This window comes from Erythrolamprus reginae, chromosome 3 (genome assembly GCF_031021105.1).
Source record: "Erythrolamprus reginae isolate rEryReg1 chromosome 3, rEryReg1.hap1, whole genome shotgun sequence".
NCBI classification, from domain to species: Eukaryota; Metazoa; Chordata; class Lepidosauria; order Squamata; family Dipsadidae; genus Erythrolamprus; species Erythrolamprus reginae.
The window spans coordinates 69,890,693-69,909,423 of NC_091952.1; the positions used below are offsets into that span (position 1 = coordinate 69,890,693).

The 18,731-nt window shown below is 40.7% G+C and overlaps 1 protein-coding gene across 5 annotated transcripts in view; it reads right to left on the reverse strand.

Annotated features, from left to right (window-relative positions):
• Positions 1–326: 326 nt before the first annotated feature.
• LOC139164090 (adenosine receptor A1-like) overlaps positions 327–18,731 on the reverse strand; it is a 68,809-nt gene continuing 50,404 nt past the window's right edge. For all 5 annotated transcript variants that reach the window (XM_070745754.1, XM_070745750.1, XM_070745753.1 and 2 more), the window contains one exon: positions 327–2,444. In XM_070745754.1, coding sequence (XP_070601855.1) covers positions 1,832–2,431 — 600 coding nt within the window. In that variant the 5' untranslated portion in view covers positions 2,432–2,444 and the 3' untranslated portion in view covers positions 327–1,831. The remainder of the gene's footprint in view (positions 2,445–18,731) is intronic.

An 18,731-nucleotide genomic window follows, 5' to 3' on the forward strand; every position in this document is an offset into this window, starting at 1 on the left:
TGGACTTCAAGCTTAACTGAAATCATGACACTTGCATTCAAAAAGTGAAGATTTATGTTATTACTTGACAAAGTGAGATGTCTACCACTATATAAAGGTGGCAGATTTGAAGCAAATTGTCAATGAATTTAATATCATAATCTTGTATTTCTGTAAAAGTATTTTGATCTTAAGATATCAAACTATCCTTAGAACTGTGCATATCCAATTTGGTATGGATTGCATTGTTGCAAAGAGGAAACTTGAAAGGAAATCTTAAAACAATAGGGGTAGCAAAATTCCACACGATCACCAAGTGGCAGCAAAAAGACACAAAACCCCCAAGATTTATGTATGTATTTATTTATTTAGGCTTATATGGCACTCCAGTTGATAACAGCTTTGCATTGTTTACATTGTCAGTACTAAGATAAAATTCAATCAATTCCCATAATCCAAAATTAGAAAAATATCACAACCACCAGTCAGCTGGACCTAGCAAGGTACCCAACCTTTATTGACAGTGAATCCAACAGGTTACTGTGCCACTCCTATGTCATACTTAACTAATCTCAAAGTGCTTAATCACTTACACTGTATAGTACAATGTCAGACTCTCTGTCAGCTGTCTTTGAGAGTGGATACAAGAAAATTCCCTACCCAGAGAGGTGATGCCCCTGTGATTCTGGACTCACGCAAGCAACAGAACATTTACTCCTCCAGTGCCTTTATTATAGAATCCGCTGTACTAGCCTCATCTCACTATTATTGCATAAATTTCCAGAACACACAGGCCAATTCTCTACCTCCCTGCTTTCTTGCAGATACAGTACTAACCTACTACAACATACAATGTTGCCAGGTTTCTCACAGCAGTGCTTAAAACCCACCAGATGATCTATAGTAGATTGGTTTAGTTTGCAATATTTAACTGTAGGCTCTCCTTCACCAATCTAATGTTTTGTCCCTCCTTTTAAGCTTCTGCTTTTATATGTACAATATATTTATTTTACAGTTTTCAGCATTTTATAATTCGTATTTTTTAAAAAAACAAACAAACTTTGAAGTATTACTCCAGTCGTGTAATTAACTGTATCCCATTCTCTTTATGATGGTTTTTAACCATAGTAAATATTTGATTTGACAAGTCAACTAGCACTGTCTGTACTCACACCTTTCTTGCCTCAAAGATTGTCTAGAAAACTCAAGTTTTAATAGATATCAGAAAATGAAATAATGATGGGCAAACCCTATCTTCAGGGACATACTTCTCCAGAAGAGGGGAAACCACCAGAGAGAAGATTCCAGCTCTGGCTCCTTGATGGAGTTAAGATCTGCAAAAGGCCTTTTGAATCTCACCAAGTTGGCAGAACCCAATTGTATTTTTTCTGATGTATTGAACTAATCTGGTACAAACTCTTATTATGATAGTTGTCAATATTAAGTATAGATAATGCTCATGTTCTACAACCATGAAGACAAGGTTTTCTTCCCTTTTTCTCTTTGTTTTTTACTCTGGATTATCTTACATTGCAGACTTCAACATTTACTACAGTACATTGCAAATCCCTACAGGAAAAACAAAACCACTGAGATTAATTTCCTCTTTATTGGAATGAAAGATATGTTACAGCTTCTTGTTGGTATATTTCCCCTTTAAATAGGTAAATATATGTCAATTTAAGAACAGAATACCAAGTGGTACAAGGAATATTGCTACTAGAAGTAATAAATAATACTCTTGGTTGCCTCTGAGTTTTGCCTGCTCAGAGACAATGGATAATGAAAGGAATATTTATAATCATCCTGTACAGTTTGAAGGTTGCAGCCCCAACACTGCACCCCATGACTCCTAAATAGCAATGTCAGTATTACCAATATTGTTTGCATTGCAGTCCACTTTGCAATAAAAATGCTGGTTCCAGATTTTCAGGAATGTGGCCCTGAATTTTTTAATCCTAAATGCATAAACAATGGGGTTCATGGCTGAGTTCCAATGAGTCATGCATATAGCAATAGAGACGAAGGTTTTGAAGGTTTTGGAATTTTTTGATGGGGGAGCGAATAGGCTGATACAGTTGCAAATGTGCAGAGGAAGCCAGCACAGAGCAAAAAGGAATAGCACCAAGGCAAGAGACTTCGCAATTTGCAGTTCCTTCCCGTAATATTTTTCTGGGCATGTTGAATTGGATCCAAACTTTTTGCTGAGTTGTTTGCGAATGATCTTGAAGACTGCTATGTAGATGATGAGCATAAGGATCAGGGGAGGCAATACCCACCCGAAAAAATTGAAATACACCATGTATTGCAAGCCGGTGATTTCTTCGAATTGGCAAGCGACGTTGGTGTTGTTGCTATTCTTTTGGTTCCAGCCAAAGAGTGGGGTCATGCCCACAAAGAAGGCGATCAGCCAACAGCTTCCAATAGCAGCCCCTGCACGTTTGGGGGTCATCACACTCTTATAGCTGCAGAAAGAAAGAATAAGATTGTGGCATTACAGACATAACTACACTTTGGTCTCAGTTAATTTCCCTTCTTCTTTCTAACCATCATTCCTTTATTAAGGCAGAGTTTCTTTGTATGATTTGAAATTATTGCTTCTAGGTTTTCTGCCATCGGGTTTGCTGATAAGCCTTCAACAGTTCCCTTTCTATCTCTAGATTGTTCGTTTCCATTACTTTCTCAGCCTTCCTACAATCTCTCCTGAGGGCTGTTTTGTTTATGAAATTTTCTTAAAACAATACACCATCTTTTATTTTTCCTCCATCTCTCCTCCAGGGCACATTCTGTACTTCAAACACTACAGAAATTACCCAAAGACTCAGCTGGACAAGACTTTAAGGTCTCTATCATTTTTTTCTCTAAACCCAAACTAAACTGTACATCCAAACAAGAAGTGAAAATCCAATGTATGGAATTGAAATTGGGTTTGACATTGTCAAAACAAGATGTTAGCCTAAGGTTTTCTGCAGACTTTATTAGCAATTTTATATAAACATGTATTGCATTAACATAGGAACCAGTTGCATTTATAAACAAACCATACCAGCATATATTAGTGAACAGTAAGGAAATCCCCAAGACAATGCTTATTAAACACCTACATGTAATTTTCCAATTTGCTTTGCAACAAAATAAAACAAAAGTGTGTGAATTCTTTCGATCTTTTTGTTAAAATACACATTGTTCACTCATTTCCTTTTTCATAGAAGCTAGCCGTTTTCTTTCAAGTCAGGCCCATTTAATTCTAACATTTCCCTGCAATCTTTCCTATTATTACCCTTTTATGGGGGATCAGAACGAATTGTTAGGAATGCATTTATTTATTTATTTGGTAAATGCATATACCAAATTAAATACCAAATTAAAAACAGGATAAAGAAGCCAAAATGGAAAAAAACCCCTATCAATAGCCTAAAACAACTGTTGAGATTATCCAATGTCTCCTATTTAAATCAACATGAAATGGGCTTACCCATTCTGCCAGGAATGGCACAGCCTGATTTGCCAAAGGCCAGCAGGGTCAAACCAAGTCTAATCTCTGGAGGAGGATATTCCATAGGACAGGCATTGTGGCAGAAAACACTCTCTTCCTGGGTCCCACCAGAGGGATTTCTCAACCTTAGCAATTTTAAGAAAAAAATGCTGACTGGGGAATTCTGGGAGCTGAAGTCCACATACCTTAAAGTTATCAAGACTGAGAAACACTGCTCTAGTGCAGTGTTTCCCAACCTTGGCAACTTGAAGATATTTGGAATTCTGGGAGTTGAAGTCCAAATATCTTCAAGTTGCCAAGGTTGGGAAACACTGCTCTAGTGGATAGGAGCCAGACAATAACACTCCTGTATAATTTACTTATTTTCAGATAAAGTACCAGTATCACCACTCCCTGTTTCTAAGAGATCCATAAGAAGCGCACATAAGTGCACCACTGTCCCTGTCCTATTGTCCTCTTTTATCATTACTTTTTACCTACCGGTATGTTATGCTCATACCAACTACTACTATCACTGAGAAAGAGAGGAGTGCACAGTTGAAAGTTCCAGATGGCTCCAAGAAGTAAACCAAGTCATATATGAAAGAGAGGAAACGAAACCTTTTAACAGAGTAAAATTATTTCCAGCCCTTGCAAACAGTTTTTCAGATTCACTACTGTGAAAATTCTTTAAATTAGGCAGAAAAAATGAGATAGTCAGAAGACAGTTACTGCTAAAAAACAAACAAAAAACAGTTCTTTACCCTCCTCCACCCATCATCTGCTATGGTCCTGTTCACATTATGAGAAAACTGAATTATCAGAATGCAATGTGGCTAATCTAGCATAAACATCATTAGGTGACAAAGCAAATGTTCTCTGGTCCTCTGGGACGTGGCTTTTCCAAGGCAAATGCTCATTTACCCCATAGAGAAGATGATGATCTCATAGGAGAACAGCCCAAGAGAGCTCCATGGTCAGCCAGAACACAGCAATCAGCTAATGGTCTTCCCTCCTTTATGCTACAAAGCATAAGGTTGGGCTTTATAGAAGAACAATCATTCTAAAGCCTGCAACCCAAAAAAGGAGGGGGGATGGATTTTCCACCTTGCAAAGTTCCAGGTCTAAAGCAGCCTAAAGCCCGAAGTTTCTTTAGCAGGGTCATCATATTCTATCTCAGTGACGGTGAACCTATGGCACGGGTGCCACAAGTGGCATATAGAACCATATCTGCTGGCACAAGAGCCGTTGCCCTAGCTCAGCTCCAACATGCATATGTGTGCCAGCCAGCTGGTTTTTGGCTTGCACAAAGGCGCTGGGAGGGTGTTTTTGACTTCCAGAGAGCCTCCGGGCACGAGGGAGGGCGTTTTTACCCTTCCGTGGTTCCAGGGAAGCCTTTGGAGCTGTAAAGGGCAAAACATGAGCCTACTTGGCCCACCAGAAGTTGGGAAACAGGCTGTTTCTGGCCTCCAGAGGGCCTTCGGGGGTGGGGGAAGCTGTTTTCGTCCTCCCCAGGCATTGAATTATGGCCGTGGGCAGTCACGCATATGCAATAGTGTGTGTGCATGCTCTTTCAGCACCTGAGAGGAAAAAGGTTCGCCATCACTGTTCTATCTAGTTCATTTCAGTGAGCTGCTGTGCAATATGGAGGCAATCCTGTGTCCTTCCCTGAGATTTTTTTATGCTATTCAAAAACTTCAACTTCTTCTACTCTTTTACTGAAAGAGTAGTAGATGCTTGGAACAAACTTCCAGCAGACGTGGTCAGTAAATCCACAGTAACTGAATTTAAACATGCCTGGGATAAACATATATCCATCCTCAGATAAAATACAAGAAATAGTATAAGGGCAGACTAGATGGACCATGAGGTCTTTTTCTGCCATCAGTCTTCTATGTTTCTATGTTTCTCCTCTCTTTTCTTTTTCTTTATCTGTCAAATTTGTATGGTTGTCCATCTCACACGCACACAAAAATAATTGAATAGCAAACAACACTTAATTTGAAAATCCCAATAAATATGTAAACACCTTCTTTATTAAAAACTATTAAAAGCACAAGAACAAGCAACAATGATGTGAGTCATAGCATGAGAACCATTACAAAGTCCCCAGGGACTCCTAGGCCTGAAGATACAACCAAGCCTTGTGGGACTTGCATTTCATTAGACGTCCATTTCATTAGATGTGTTCAATGCCTTGACTGATTCCTTTCATAATGTTTTTCATATTAAAATGAATGAACCTACTCACTATATGAGGGTCGCCCATAAAATAATGTACCACGTTTTTCTTCTTCAACAATTATTTATTGAACACAATGAAATTTACACACAAGAAAGAATGATGTTTCTTCTATACTCCCTATTTTTCCATGTAATCTCCATCCCGTTCTATGGTCTTCCTCCAGCAAGTCACAAGGGCGTGTATACCCTGTCGGTACCACACCTTATTCTGGTCACGAAGCCATTTCTGCACTGTGCGAATCACCTCTTCGCCTCACCCTCTGTGCCCAGTGACTAACTGTACTTCTGTCGACTGCAGATTCTCTATAAACTGTCCACAAACATTTGTGAATGTTCTCAACAGTTTCTTTCTCCACAGTGAAAAATTCAATGGCAACATATTGCTTGTAATGTACATCACTTACATTTCAAAACACTGCTGCATTTCTTTTGCGTTTCTTCTGTCTGAAGAAACGCAAAAATTGCACACACACTCCTGACAATTCAAATAATGTATATCTAAAGTTTTGCATTCGTACCATTACTGTAGGCTGAGAAAAAATATGTGGTGCGTTACTTTCTGGGCGACCCTTGTATATTTTGGATGAATGTACTCATAGCACTTTTAGACTGACTCTTGAAGTCTTATTTTTTTACAAGTTCCACCATCACACAGTTGGCCTCACTGGACACGCTGATCCCTGTGCAGTCATATTCACTACTTATACTCTAGCTGTCTATCAATTCACTTCTTCATCAAACATTGTTCAAAAAACTAAGAAACTTTCTGTAAGGCTTTTCTCATCATACTGTTTATCGGCTCAGCCAAGCTATCAACATAATCCCAAGTTTACAGAATGATAATCATTGTGCCTGGAAAAATTCCCAAGCATTTATGAATCTTTAATCTATTCATTTTTTGAATAGAAAAACTGCAATAATCTCTCCTCGAAAAGGGATGATGTCTATGACAATGGGTGACTCATATTTCTCCAACTTGTGGTCTATGATGTTCTAAGGAAGTTGGTTTACAATTTTAATGAAAACCTGACTCAGTTTTCAACAGCAAGCCTTAGCACAGATAATGGAAGAATCTCAGGATTTGAGATTTTTCAAGACTACCACAGAAGCTACTTTCCTAGGTTAGGTGGGGAAGATGTTGCGTTCCAAACACCTAACAGGACACCAATTTGGTACTTGAGACCCAGCACCAATTAAAAATTATCGCAGCCAATCCCCAGACATTTTTTAATGAGATGATATTCCGGTACTTCTCTATCCTCCTGTTATTATTTCACTTTAGGATTATTATTCTAAAAATCAGGAGAAGCCCACTCTTGCTTTAAGGAGTACTTCCTGGATCTGGATAACTGTCACCCACTGACTAACTAGTAACTTTTTCTGTTAGAAACAATGATCCTGCTTATCTACAGACTTTAAGAAAACTGAATATCTAGATGCATCTCAGTCTCACTAGAAATCTGGATACTGCACCAAAATAATCTTGTTTGCCCTGATTGCGGTCAGAGAGAAATGTGGAAGTGGTACCATGTGGAACATCTCAGATCCCTTAGCAGATTTTGCTAATGTTGACAATAATATTTGCTTATAGCAGGAAATGAAAACATTGTGCATTCAAAAAGTAATGCAATTTTTTTTTTAAAAAGTAATTTATTGAACAGATTGCACAAACACTTAAAATTCTTCAGAGTACTGTCCTTGGGCCTCTAACACATTTTTTCCAGCGACTCTGCCATGACCAGTACACGCTCTGAAAGGCGTCTTTGGGGACCTCTCACAAGGTCTTCATCACGGCTGATTGGATCTCTTCTATTGGTGAAAAACGGGTTCCTTTCAGGGCTGGGAACAAGCTGGGGTGACGTCAGGACTATAGACGGGGTGCGGCAGCGTTGACACTTGGTGTTTGGCCAGGAACTCGTGGACTTGTAGCACGTTGTGGGTGGGTGGGAGGGCTCAGGAGTTCATGCTAGTGGGACACCAGCCCAACCCTAAGCCCCGTTTTTTTCATGGCTGTGCTTAACCTCTGGAATGATTCTGCCCTTGAGAGACAGGCAGTGAAAGCAAGGCTCTTGCCTTGAACATTTGGGTCAGGATGATCATAGCTGCCATCTGGAAGACTGCAATAAATTTACTTTCTAAACACTGAATAATTGCTTCTGTTGCTTCTCTGTTATTGTTTATTTTGATTTTGATACTTTTATTGACTTTTTTTTTGTACGGCAACCAATACTGCATTGTTGAGTGGGCACTAAGTACATTATTTATTTATTTATTTATTTATTTATTTGTTTGTTTGTTTGTTTACTTACTTACTTACTTACTTACTTACTTACTTACTTACTTACTTACTTACTTACTTACTTACTTATTAGATTTGTATGCCGCCCCTCTCCGTAGACTCGGGGCGGCTAACAACAACAATAAAACAGCATATGACAAACCTAATATTTAAAATAATTGAAAAACCCTTATTAAAAACCAAACATACACACAAACATACCATGCATAAATTGTATAGGCCTAGAGGGAAAGGAATATCTCAATTCCCCCTGTGCCTGAAGACAGAGGTGGATTTTAGTAGCTACATAGGACTTTCAAGGCTAAGGAAAATCAGCTCTGCTACTTCAGAGAGCAGCATGGAGATTTGGGGCAAAGTGCTGCTGTCAACCTGCAGTCAAAATCCCATGGGAATACAAAAAGAGAGAAATGCAGAAACATCAGAGAAGGGGAGGGGGAGAATTCAGAACAGCTGTCGCAGTTGTGACAGCTGCAACACGGTTATTTTCAAGAACCTGACCTAGACATTTATTTGATTTATCTCCTATGTATCGAAGCCATCAGGCTACCTGTAATTTGTAGGGACAAAATGATATGTTTAATTTTGTTGATAATCCAGTCCGGTATTATCTGCTTTAGCTTGTGGTGGATAGATTTACTTAAAAGTCTTAAAAAGTCTTGCCAATTAACATTTCCCAGCTTGATGTGGTCCGATACATACATTGAGTAATATTGTCTATTGGCCAGGAGTTAGCCAACATAGCCACCAGCTGCTTTTCACCCTTTCCTTCCCCCCTCCCCATTCAGTATTAAAGATTTCTGGAGGTTCTAGGGAGATCAACTGTGAGTTGATTAATTAAGTTCTGTGGAGATCAACGGTGAGTTCATTAATCAAGATTAAACTTGCCAAGTGAGAAAAGGTGTTAAATCCTTTCCTCCTTAGTGTAATCCCAAGGAGAATTTCCTTAAACAGTCTTGACACCAACAACCTCAGTTCCAATGGTATGAGCTCAACCTTCCTTTTGGGGCAAATAGCAGCTTACGGTAGAAGGCAGCGTGCATGGGTGGAAAGGTATAATATAACTCCCTCTCATCCTCATAGGCACAATCCAGATTAGAGCATTATTTTTATTCAAAACTTTGGGGTGAACAAATTTCAGAGGGTCAAGGGTTACATTGAAACAAAGAAGATTGACGGCAGAAAAAGACCTCATGGTCCATCTAGTCTGCCCTTATACTATTTTATCTTAGGATGGATATATGTTTATCCCAGGCATGTTTAAATTCAGTTCCTGTGGATTTAAAACAGGCTTCCTTCAATCAACCGGAGGGCTGCATGTGACATTAACAATAGAAGGGGAAGCTCACAAAGAACAACATAACTTATTTTTTTCCCATGCAGTGGGTAACTTTCGCAACATAAATGGATGGGCATCAGACTGGAAAGCCTCTGGAAGGAGAACTCCAAATTTCATCTATATGAAATCTTCCCTTCCCCGACCAACACATAGACACATTCAGAATCACATTAACAAAATTGGATAGCAAAGTGATTTTGGAGTGGGGATAGTTTAAAAATGAAAATAGGACCAGTTTGTCTCTCAGAGGATCCTATTTTCCTGTTGGCCTCCCACAGTATTTGCTATTAATAATGGCATATTCTACTATCAAATTTTGAAAATACGATCTTATGGAATTAGGAGACTGCAAGTGGAATGCTAGGGTAGCCAGATGCAGTTATCCACCCTGCATTAACATATACCTGTGTGTGCAGGGAACACATACACACCTGTGTGTGCATGTGTTTGTATGTATGAAGGGGTGGGCAGCAGGCAGGACGGGGTGAAACGCAATTCCACTGGCGGAAATGAAGCAGCATGCACAGCTCCAGTTGACCAGCGACAGTCACTTCCTAGATTACCAGTCTCAGCTCAGTTTTCCTTTTTCCCCCTGCTGCTGTGTGCTCCTCGCTTTTTTCCTCTTTCCTCCTTCCTGGCCTTAGTTGAGTTTCCCTCTCTCCTGCCTGGCTCCCCTCCAGCCTCACGTAGCCACCTCCCAAGGCCAGGATAGCCGCGCCGTGCTGCGCCCAAGCAGTTTGGGCTGCAGTCTTTTTCCCCTCACTCTGCCCACAGCTGCAATGAAAAGGCATCATGTGGCAGTAACAGTTCACTTGAACGATGATGATCGTTCAAGCCACTCCCACCTGGTCACATGGCTGGCAAGCCACTCCTACCCAGTCACATGACCATCAAGCCCCACCCACAAAATAAGCCACACCCACAGTGTGGCAGTAAAATTTTTGGCTGCCATTACTGTATGTATGTATGTATGTATGTATGTATGTATGTATGTATGTATGTACAGTGATCCCCCGCTCGTTGCGAGGGTTCCGTTCCAGGACCCCCCGCAACGAGCGGGTTTTCGCAAAGTAGTGCTGCGGAAGTAAAAACACCATCTGCGCATGTGCAGATGGTGTTTTAAACTTCCGCAGCGCTAGCGAGGAGCCGAAGATTGGGGGGCGGCGCGGCTCTTTTAAAACATCGCCGCCGACATGGGGGGCTCGCTAGCACCCCCCCGAACCCCCAACCCGGGTTTGGGGGGGTGCTAGCAAGCCCCCCATGTCGGCGGCGATGTTTTAAAAGAGCCGCGCCGCCCCCCAATCTTCGGCTCCTCAGCGGCGAGCGAGCGAAGCCAAGCCGGCAGCAATGTCGCCGCCGCTGCAGCCAACGCGCGCTACGATCTTCCGGGCCAGCCAGGCTCAGTGACGGAAGGCAGCCGCTTGGCCCGGGATGCTGGGCCGAGAGGAGCCGGGCTTGATCCGCTGAGCCTGGCTGGCCCGGAAGATCGTAGCGCGCGTTGGCTGCAGCGGCGAGCGAAGCCAAGCCGGCAGCAATGTCGCCGCCGCTGCAGCCAATGCGCACTACGATCTTCCGGGCCAGCCAGGCTCAGTCACGGAAGGCAGCTGCTTGGCCCGGGATGCTGGGCCGAAAGGAGCCGGGCTTGAAGATCGCAGCGCGCATTGGCTGCGGTGGCGAGGGCTTGCGATGGAGGGTGGAGGAAGTGGCCATGGGAGGGCGAGCTGCCTCAGGGAGGAGGATCGGGCGGGACCAGGTGGGGGCTGGAATTTCTCCGCTGGGAAGAAGCGGCCAGGGCGAAGGGCGGGCGAGCGGCGAAGGGCGGGCGAGCGGGTGCTGGGGAGGGCTTCTCGCCCTCCCGCCAGCAAGAGGGGGAGCGAACGGCGTGGGCAGGCGAAGGGCGGGCGAGCAGCAGCGAGGAGTTTGCGTGGGCGGTGGGGAAACTCCTCGCTGATGCCAGCAAGAGGGGGAAGACCCAGGGAAGCCGCCCAGCAGCTGATCTCCCGGTTGCCATCTACGCATGCGTGCCCATAGAAAAAAAAGGGCACGCATGCGTAGATGGTATTTTGACTTCCGGGTTGAAAAATCGCAAATTACCCTGTTCGCAATGGTCGGGGACGCAATAACCGGGGGATCACTGTATATGCCTAGTATTTTTGGTTCACAACTCCTTGAGGAAAATATGGCTGAGAAATGTCACATTACCCCAGAAACATCTTAGTTTGTTCTGAATTAGTTGCCATAATAACCTTGTGGAGATCCTGTGTACCATTTGTAAGCAGCAGACAAAAGGAACATGACCTGCAATTAAAGAAGCTGGAGGGAACAAGGTTGGTTCACCTTTCGTGACAGTGAAAGTTCACCGTTACTCCAGGATAAGTCCAGAGCCATTTATTTTAATAATATTCTGCTTCCATCACTCTCCCATACTCTCTGCACCTATTGGCTTCATAAATCACTGGAGTTTTTAAAATATTCTTTATTTCATGCTTATGGGATTAAAACTGAATCATTACTAGTGAGACAGGCTATTGAGCTTAATCTAATAAGAAAATAATGGTTCTTATGAAAAGAACCTTCTATAAATTCAGTTAGACACAAGGGTATATTGAAAAGGGCATATAAAATGATAGCTATAAACCCAGCATTAGGTACCAATTTTGATTAGATGCCTGGCAACGAGTAACTCAAATTAAGTCCTGACAAAAGAGCAGAAAAAACAGAATTAAATTGGATGTTCCATAGCAGATATCACTGTTTAAGCTAGCAGACATTCAGTAATGAAACAAAATTATCTTCCCAACTTATGACCATGTTTATGATTGGCAGAAAGTCAAGCTTCATCTTATTAACCCTTCATAGCAGATTCACACTTGTATTACTTCTTGACTTTTGTACTAAGATCAAGTTTAGTATCAAGGTGTCTGATTCATGGGACAAGCAGAAGCGGGCAAGTTACATTTTTGAAACAAAGATAAATAAATTGGTACAAAAGAAAGTAGTTGTCTCATTCATGGCCAAATGAGGATGCAGAGGGAATTCAACCCAGTGCTTTGTTAGGACTTAGTGGGCAGAAACTGCTCCAGACTGAAGCTTAGTAAGGTGAAACAAGAGATGTTTAATTAGAAGCAGGGGTGGGCTACCTCCCAGATTGGGGGGGGGGGACCTCCACCCCAGAGCACCCAATTTGCACTGAAAGATGTTGAAAGAAAATGCCGGGCGTCCTGCATAAGCCACGCCCACAGTGCATTGCTAAAAAAATTTGTAGCCCTTCACTGATCAGAAGCCAATCAATTACAGGACTGTATCATATTTTACTGTTATATCTCCCCCCCCATCATCCCTGAGGTGGGTTGCTCACAGTTCAGACCAGTTCTATAGAGCCGGTAGCGGGAATTTCCTCCCACTCACCAAACCAGGAGTGATTACTGGCTGGCCATGCCCTCGAACCAGCTGTCTCAGCAGCGCCATAGGCAGTGCCATATTGTTTTTTGCTTCTGCTCATGCACAGAAGCTGTTTTTTGCTTCTGCTCATGCACAGTTGTTTTTTGCTTCTGCTCATGAACAGAAGTTGTTTTTTGCTTCTGCTCATGCACAGTTGTTTTTTGCTTCTGCTCATGCACAGAAGCTGTTTTTTGCTTCTGTTCATGCACAGTTGTTTTTTGCTTCTGCTCATGCACAGAAGCTGTTTTTTGCTTCTGCTCATGCACAGAAGCTGTTTTTTGCTTCTGCTCATGCACAGAAGCTGTTTTTTGCTTCTGCTCATGCACAGAAGCTGTTTTTGCTTCTGCTCATGCACAGAAGCTGTTTTTTGCTTCTGCTCATGCACAGAAGCTGTTTTTTGCTTCTGCTCATGCACAGAAGCTGTTTTTTGCTTCTGCTCATGCACAGAAGCTGTTTTTTGCTTCTGCTCATGCACAGAAGCTGTTTTTTGCTTCTGCTCATGCACAGAAGCTGTTTTTTGCTTCTGCTCATGCACAGAAGCTGTTTTTTGCTTCTGCTCATGCACAGAAGCTGTTTTTTGCTTCTGCTCATGCACAGAAGCTGTTTTTTGCTTCTGCTCATGCACAGAAGCTGTTTTTTGCTTCTGCTCATGCACAGAAGCTGTTTTTTGCTTCTGCTCATGCACATAAGCTGTTTTTTGCTTCTGCTCATGCACAGAAGCTGTTTTTTGCTGCTATTCATGCACAGAAGCTGGGTTTTTGGTACTGCGCATGTACGCCTGGCCGCACAGCCACATGGTGCACAATGCACACACAACCATGCAGCATGGGATTAAGCAAACCAGCGGCCAGATAAGTGTTACGTATGTGCAGAGCATTAAGTTCGTAACATGAAGTGAATCTGGTTCCCCCATTGACTTCGGTTGTCAGAAGGTCGCAAAAGGTGATGACACTCTGGGATACTACCCATACATGCCAGTTGCCAATCATCCAAATTGTGATCAGGAACCTGTGGGAATGCTACAACCATCGAAAATGTGAAAATGGGAACAATGGTCATAAATCACTTTTTTTCTGTGCAGTTGTAATTTCAAATGGTCACTAAATGAATAGTGGTAAGTAGAGAATTAACTGTATTCATTTTTTGTTCTGTACTTTCATATATATATTTTAGTTGTAAATCATCTTGCAAAGTTCTGAAAAATTCCACCCTTGTACATACTGTACATGTTTTAGATTCTCCTTTGTATTTTACAGGTTTCAAATCCGTATACTGTTTACATAAAGTGAGCTTAGCTCTTGGATTTCAAAGACATGTTCCTACAGTTATTTTAGAAATATGTGTAACTGGTTCACCACTGCCTTTTTCCACATCATATTTTTAATCTTTCCAGTCTAGCTTACAACTTAGTGAGTCCTCCACTCCTCTACTCGCAACAGAATACCATATGCAAACAGACTTGAAATCCTAGGCTTAGAAGCTTGGAGCTTTGGCGCCTTTATGAGCTAAGCATAGCTCATAAAATTATCTGCTACAATGTCCTATCTGTCAACGACTACTTCTGTTTCAACCACAACAACACACGAGCACACAACAGATACAAACTCAAAGTAAATGGCTCCAAACTTGACTGTATAAAATATAACTTCAGCAACCAAGTTATTAATGTATGGAACTCACTACCAGACTCTGTTGTTTCATCACCAAACCCCCAAAACCTTACCCTTAGACTATCCACTGTTGACCTCACCCGATTCCTAAGAGGTCAGTAAGGGGCATGCACAAGTGTACCAGTATCCCTGCCCTAGGTTTCTCTCTTATTAGTACCAAAAGCCTAGAACTACAGCGCCTAAAACACGATTTGAGTATTGCCCACAAGATCATATGCTGCAACGTCCTACTGGTCAATGGCTACTTCAGCTTCAACCGCAACAACACAAGAGCACGCAACAGATTCAAACTTAATACGAACCACTCCAAACTTGACTGTAAAAAATATGATTTCAACAATCAAGTTATCGAAGCGTGGAACTCATTACCGGACTCAATTGTGTCAACCCCTAACTCCCAACATTTCTCCCTTAGACTCTCCATGATTGACCTCTCCAGGTTCCTAAGAGGCCATTAAGGGGCGTACATAAGTGCACTGGTGTGCCTTTTGTCCCCTGTCCAATTGTCTTTCCTTTCTCTCACTTATCATATATATTTTCTTTCTTTCATATATCCTCTCCTCTAAGTTCACTTTACCCTTATATATATTACTACATGTCTATTTTTCTTCCTATGTATTTGTGTATTGGGCAAATGAATAAATAAATAAAAATAAATAAATATCATGTATATAAACAGTGTTATTTCTTTAGATACTACCAATACATACTTGACAAATAAAATAAACAAATAAAAAGATTCCTGAAAACCACTCACCCTGGCCCTGCTCAGCTTTTGCACACTGTGAGTGAATGACTGCTAAGGGCTGCTGCGCTGCACTATATCAAACAAAGGTATAGCCATCACTATTATGGAGACTGAGTTTGGAGACCCGTGATCTATTGCATCATCTTTGACATGATTACCCAGCCTTCATTTGAAGACTTTCTGTGAAAAGAATGCACGGGGCAGCCTATTTTATTGGCTGACACTCAGGAATTCTTCCTGATAGCTACTGCGAACCTACTTGTTGAAGTTTTAACCCAGTGGTTAAGAATGTGGTGCCCAGAATCAGATACCAGATGTATGCAATTACTAGGTGAAAGGTAGTCACATTTAATTTCAGAAGGATTTCTTAAGAGGAAACAGAAAGTATATCAATTGATATACAGTAGATAGATTATATCAAACATATTAAGATAATTATTAACATGTCCAAGAGAAGGAAGTCACTATGGCTGATAAGGCGTAAAAGAATCTAGAAACGACTGTACTGTACATTTCTTGAAATGTGTCCTAAGAAATAGATGAATTTTGTTATGTTAATTAAAAAAAACAAACAGATAAGGTTAGTAAGAAAAATATTTTGAAGAATCTGAAGTTAGTTGGGGGAAAGATCAAAAGCAACATGAGAAAATATTATTTTACTGAAAGAGTAATAGATCCTTGGAACAAACTTCCAGCAGACGTGGTTGGTAACTGAATTTAAATATGCCTGGGATAAACATATATCCATTGTAAGATAAAATACAGGAAATAGTATAAGGGCAGACTAGATGGACCATGAGGTCTTTTTCTGCCATCAATCTTCTATGTTTCTATGAATATTTTGAAGTCTAGCAAGCAAAATGATTTGTAGAAATTGAATTAAGAAGATGTCTGGACTCTAAAATAAGACAAGCATGGGAATATTTATGGAGATTTTCAGTCATTCCAATCATGGTTTTCTCAAAGGTGCTTTTCCAAAAGGCAACTGGCCTGTGTTTTTCCCTGAGAAAGATGTTTCAGTTCAGAACTGAAAAAGCTCCTTGGATGAGAAATGAAACATCTTCATCAATTAAAAAAAACATAGTCCTGTTGCTTTTTGAAAAAAAGCAAGGGCAAACAATTGGAGGAAGATTATCAATCAATTATTACATGAACTTGGAATACTGCATTCAGTTTTGGTTGCCACAATGTAAACAAGAATGTTGAGACTCTAGAAAGAGTGCAGAGAAGAGCAACAAAGATGGATTAGGGGACTAGAAGCTAAAGCATATGAAGAACGGGTGCAGGAATTGGGTATGTCTAGTTTAATGAAAAGAAGGACCAGGGGAGACATGATAGCAGTGTTCCAATATCTTAAGGGCTGCCACAAAGAATAGGGAGTCAAACTATTCTCCAAAGCAACCGAGGGTAGAACAAGAAGCAATGGGTGGAAACTAAACAAGGAGAGAAGCAACTTAGAACTAAAGAGAAATTTCCTGACAGTTAGAACAATTAATCAGTGAAACAGCTTACCTCTAGACGTTGTGATTGCTGCAACACAAGAAGTTTTTAAGATGTTGGATAAACTTTTGTCTGAACTGGTACATTGTTTCCTGCCCAAGCACGGGATTGGACTAGAAGACCTCCAAGGTCCCTTCCAACTCTGCTATTCTATTCTATTCCATTCTATTCTTAAGATGGCAAGAGCAAATAAGTAAAAGTAATCCTTTGTTCAAGTTTCTATTTCAGACACCATTGGATAGACACCAATACTTGAGACTATGTTTAGGAAAAGGTATCTGGGCAGAGATAAAGAGAAATGTAAGAAATAACATTCTGGGACTATTGCAACTAAAAAACAATGGATTTTAATAGCATTAGCCTTCCACGAAGCACAAATGTAGTTTACGGATTTCCTATTAAAGCTTGACATTGCATTAAAATATTCTTACTTTCCAGAAAATTGAACATAGTCAATGTGACAATAACTTTTTCAAACAGTTTTAGAAGTCATTTAGAAAACTAGAGAATTGTTAGCCCATCATCTTGTTTGTATAAATTGGGGGCAAGTTATATCAAAGCTAAACTTACCAGCCATACAGAATAGCCTTTCTCAAACTTGACAATTTTAAGATTATGAATTAGTGGTGGATTGTTCGGCCCAGTTCTCTGAACCGGTAATGGCAGCGGTGGGAGGCTCCACCCGCCTGCCCACATGCGCAGAAGCATTGCATATGTACCCAAACTGGTAGCAACGGGTTTTAGAACCCACTACAGATTTGGGTGCCAGTTCCCAGAATTCCCCAGGCAACCTGTTTGAGAAACACTGATCTAGAAGAACCAATGTAGAAGGAGGAATGTAGCTTCTATTAAAAAAATCTATCACATCAGCATTTTAGAATTCTTTGAAATATAAAGATTTTTGGTAGGGAAAATATCTTTTCACAAAGTCTCCAAACTTTCAAAAGTTTTGAGTAAATTTAAGTAACAGTCCATCTCTGTATTGGAAATCCACTAAATAAGAGGATATTGCAGTAGAAATAAATAGATCATTTTGACAATCTAAGGAAATAACTAGTAAGATCCACTAGCAATTGGAAGCACCTTGTCCATTAGAGTCAGAGCTGAACATGGAAATAGCCAGTAGCAGACAATGACAAATTATTCTGAAATGGAAAAAGCCACATTACTCAAGAATAGCTCTAAAATGCCCTCATTAAACAGTATGTTTGGGCAACATTAGAACACTGCCATTTATTTTAAATATACAGTATGTAACAATAGGTTTAATTTCCAAACTAGGAGAATGACTTCAAGAAGGTTTTCCTATTTTTGCAAGTATCTGTCTGCGAATTGGAGGAAAAGGAAGGTCATTCATTGTGGATGCAAAATCACTTTAGTTTATTACAACAAAGCTCTAGATAGCTTGCTATGCAAAAAGAGGAACTCGAAAGCAATATCTGTGTAAGAAAGGGTTTGATCTTTTTGCAAGGGGAAATACTTTCATTTGTTTAGTTTCAGTTATGTTATACCTCAGTATTGTCTGCCTTTGGCAGCATGGATGGATACATAAAGAGACCAGTAATGTACTCTACATGAAGTAGGACCTCTGTCCCATTCATTCACTTTGGCAGAACTGTGAGTGGAAGCCGTAGAGCACAATTAGCAAGATTAAATGACATCCACCCAGTTAAATATATAACACACATACACTCACACATACACTGAGAAACTCATTTTCAGTCTTTACACTATCCTCAAATCAGGTTTTTCACCCTTTTGTTCCTACCCATCATCTCCTTTTGATAACTGAGTTAATTTATTTCCAGATCAACAGGGATTAGCCTTGAAATGAGCATCCTTGTTTCTGGATACACTGCAGCTCTGGACTTTGTACATGTAGACATCCCAAGAGCTTTCTTGCAACCTAGAAAAGACCATATCTATGCAGAAAATCAGTTATTGCGCAGAATGTAATAATCTATATGTGTGTGCCAACTCAAAGATTCATTTGCAAGTCTTTTTTTCCTACATGTTTTGTGTGAATCATTTTGGGCTGC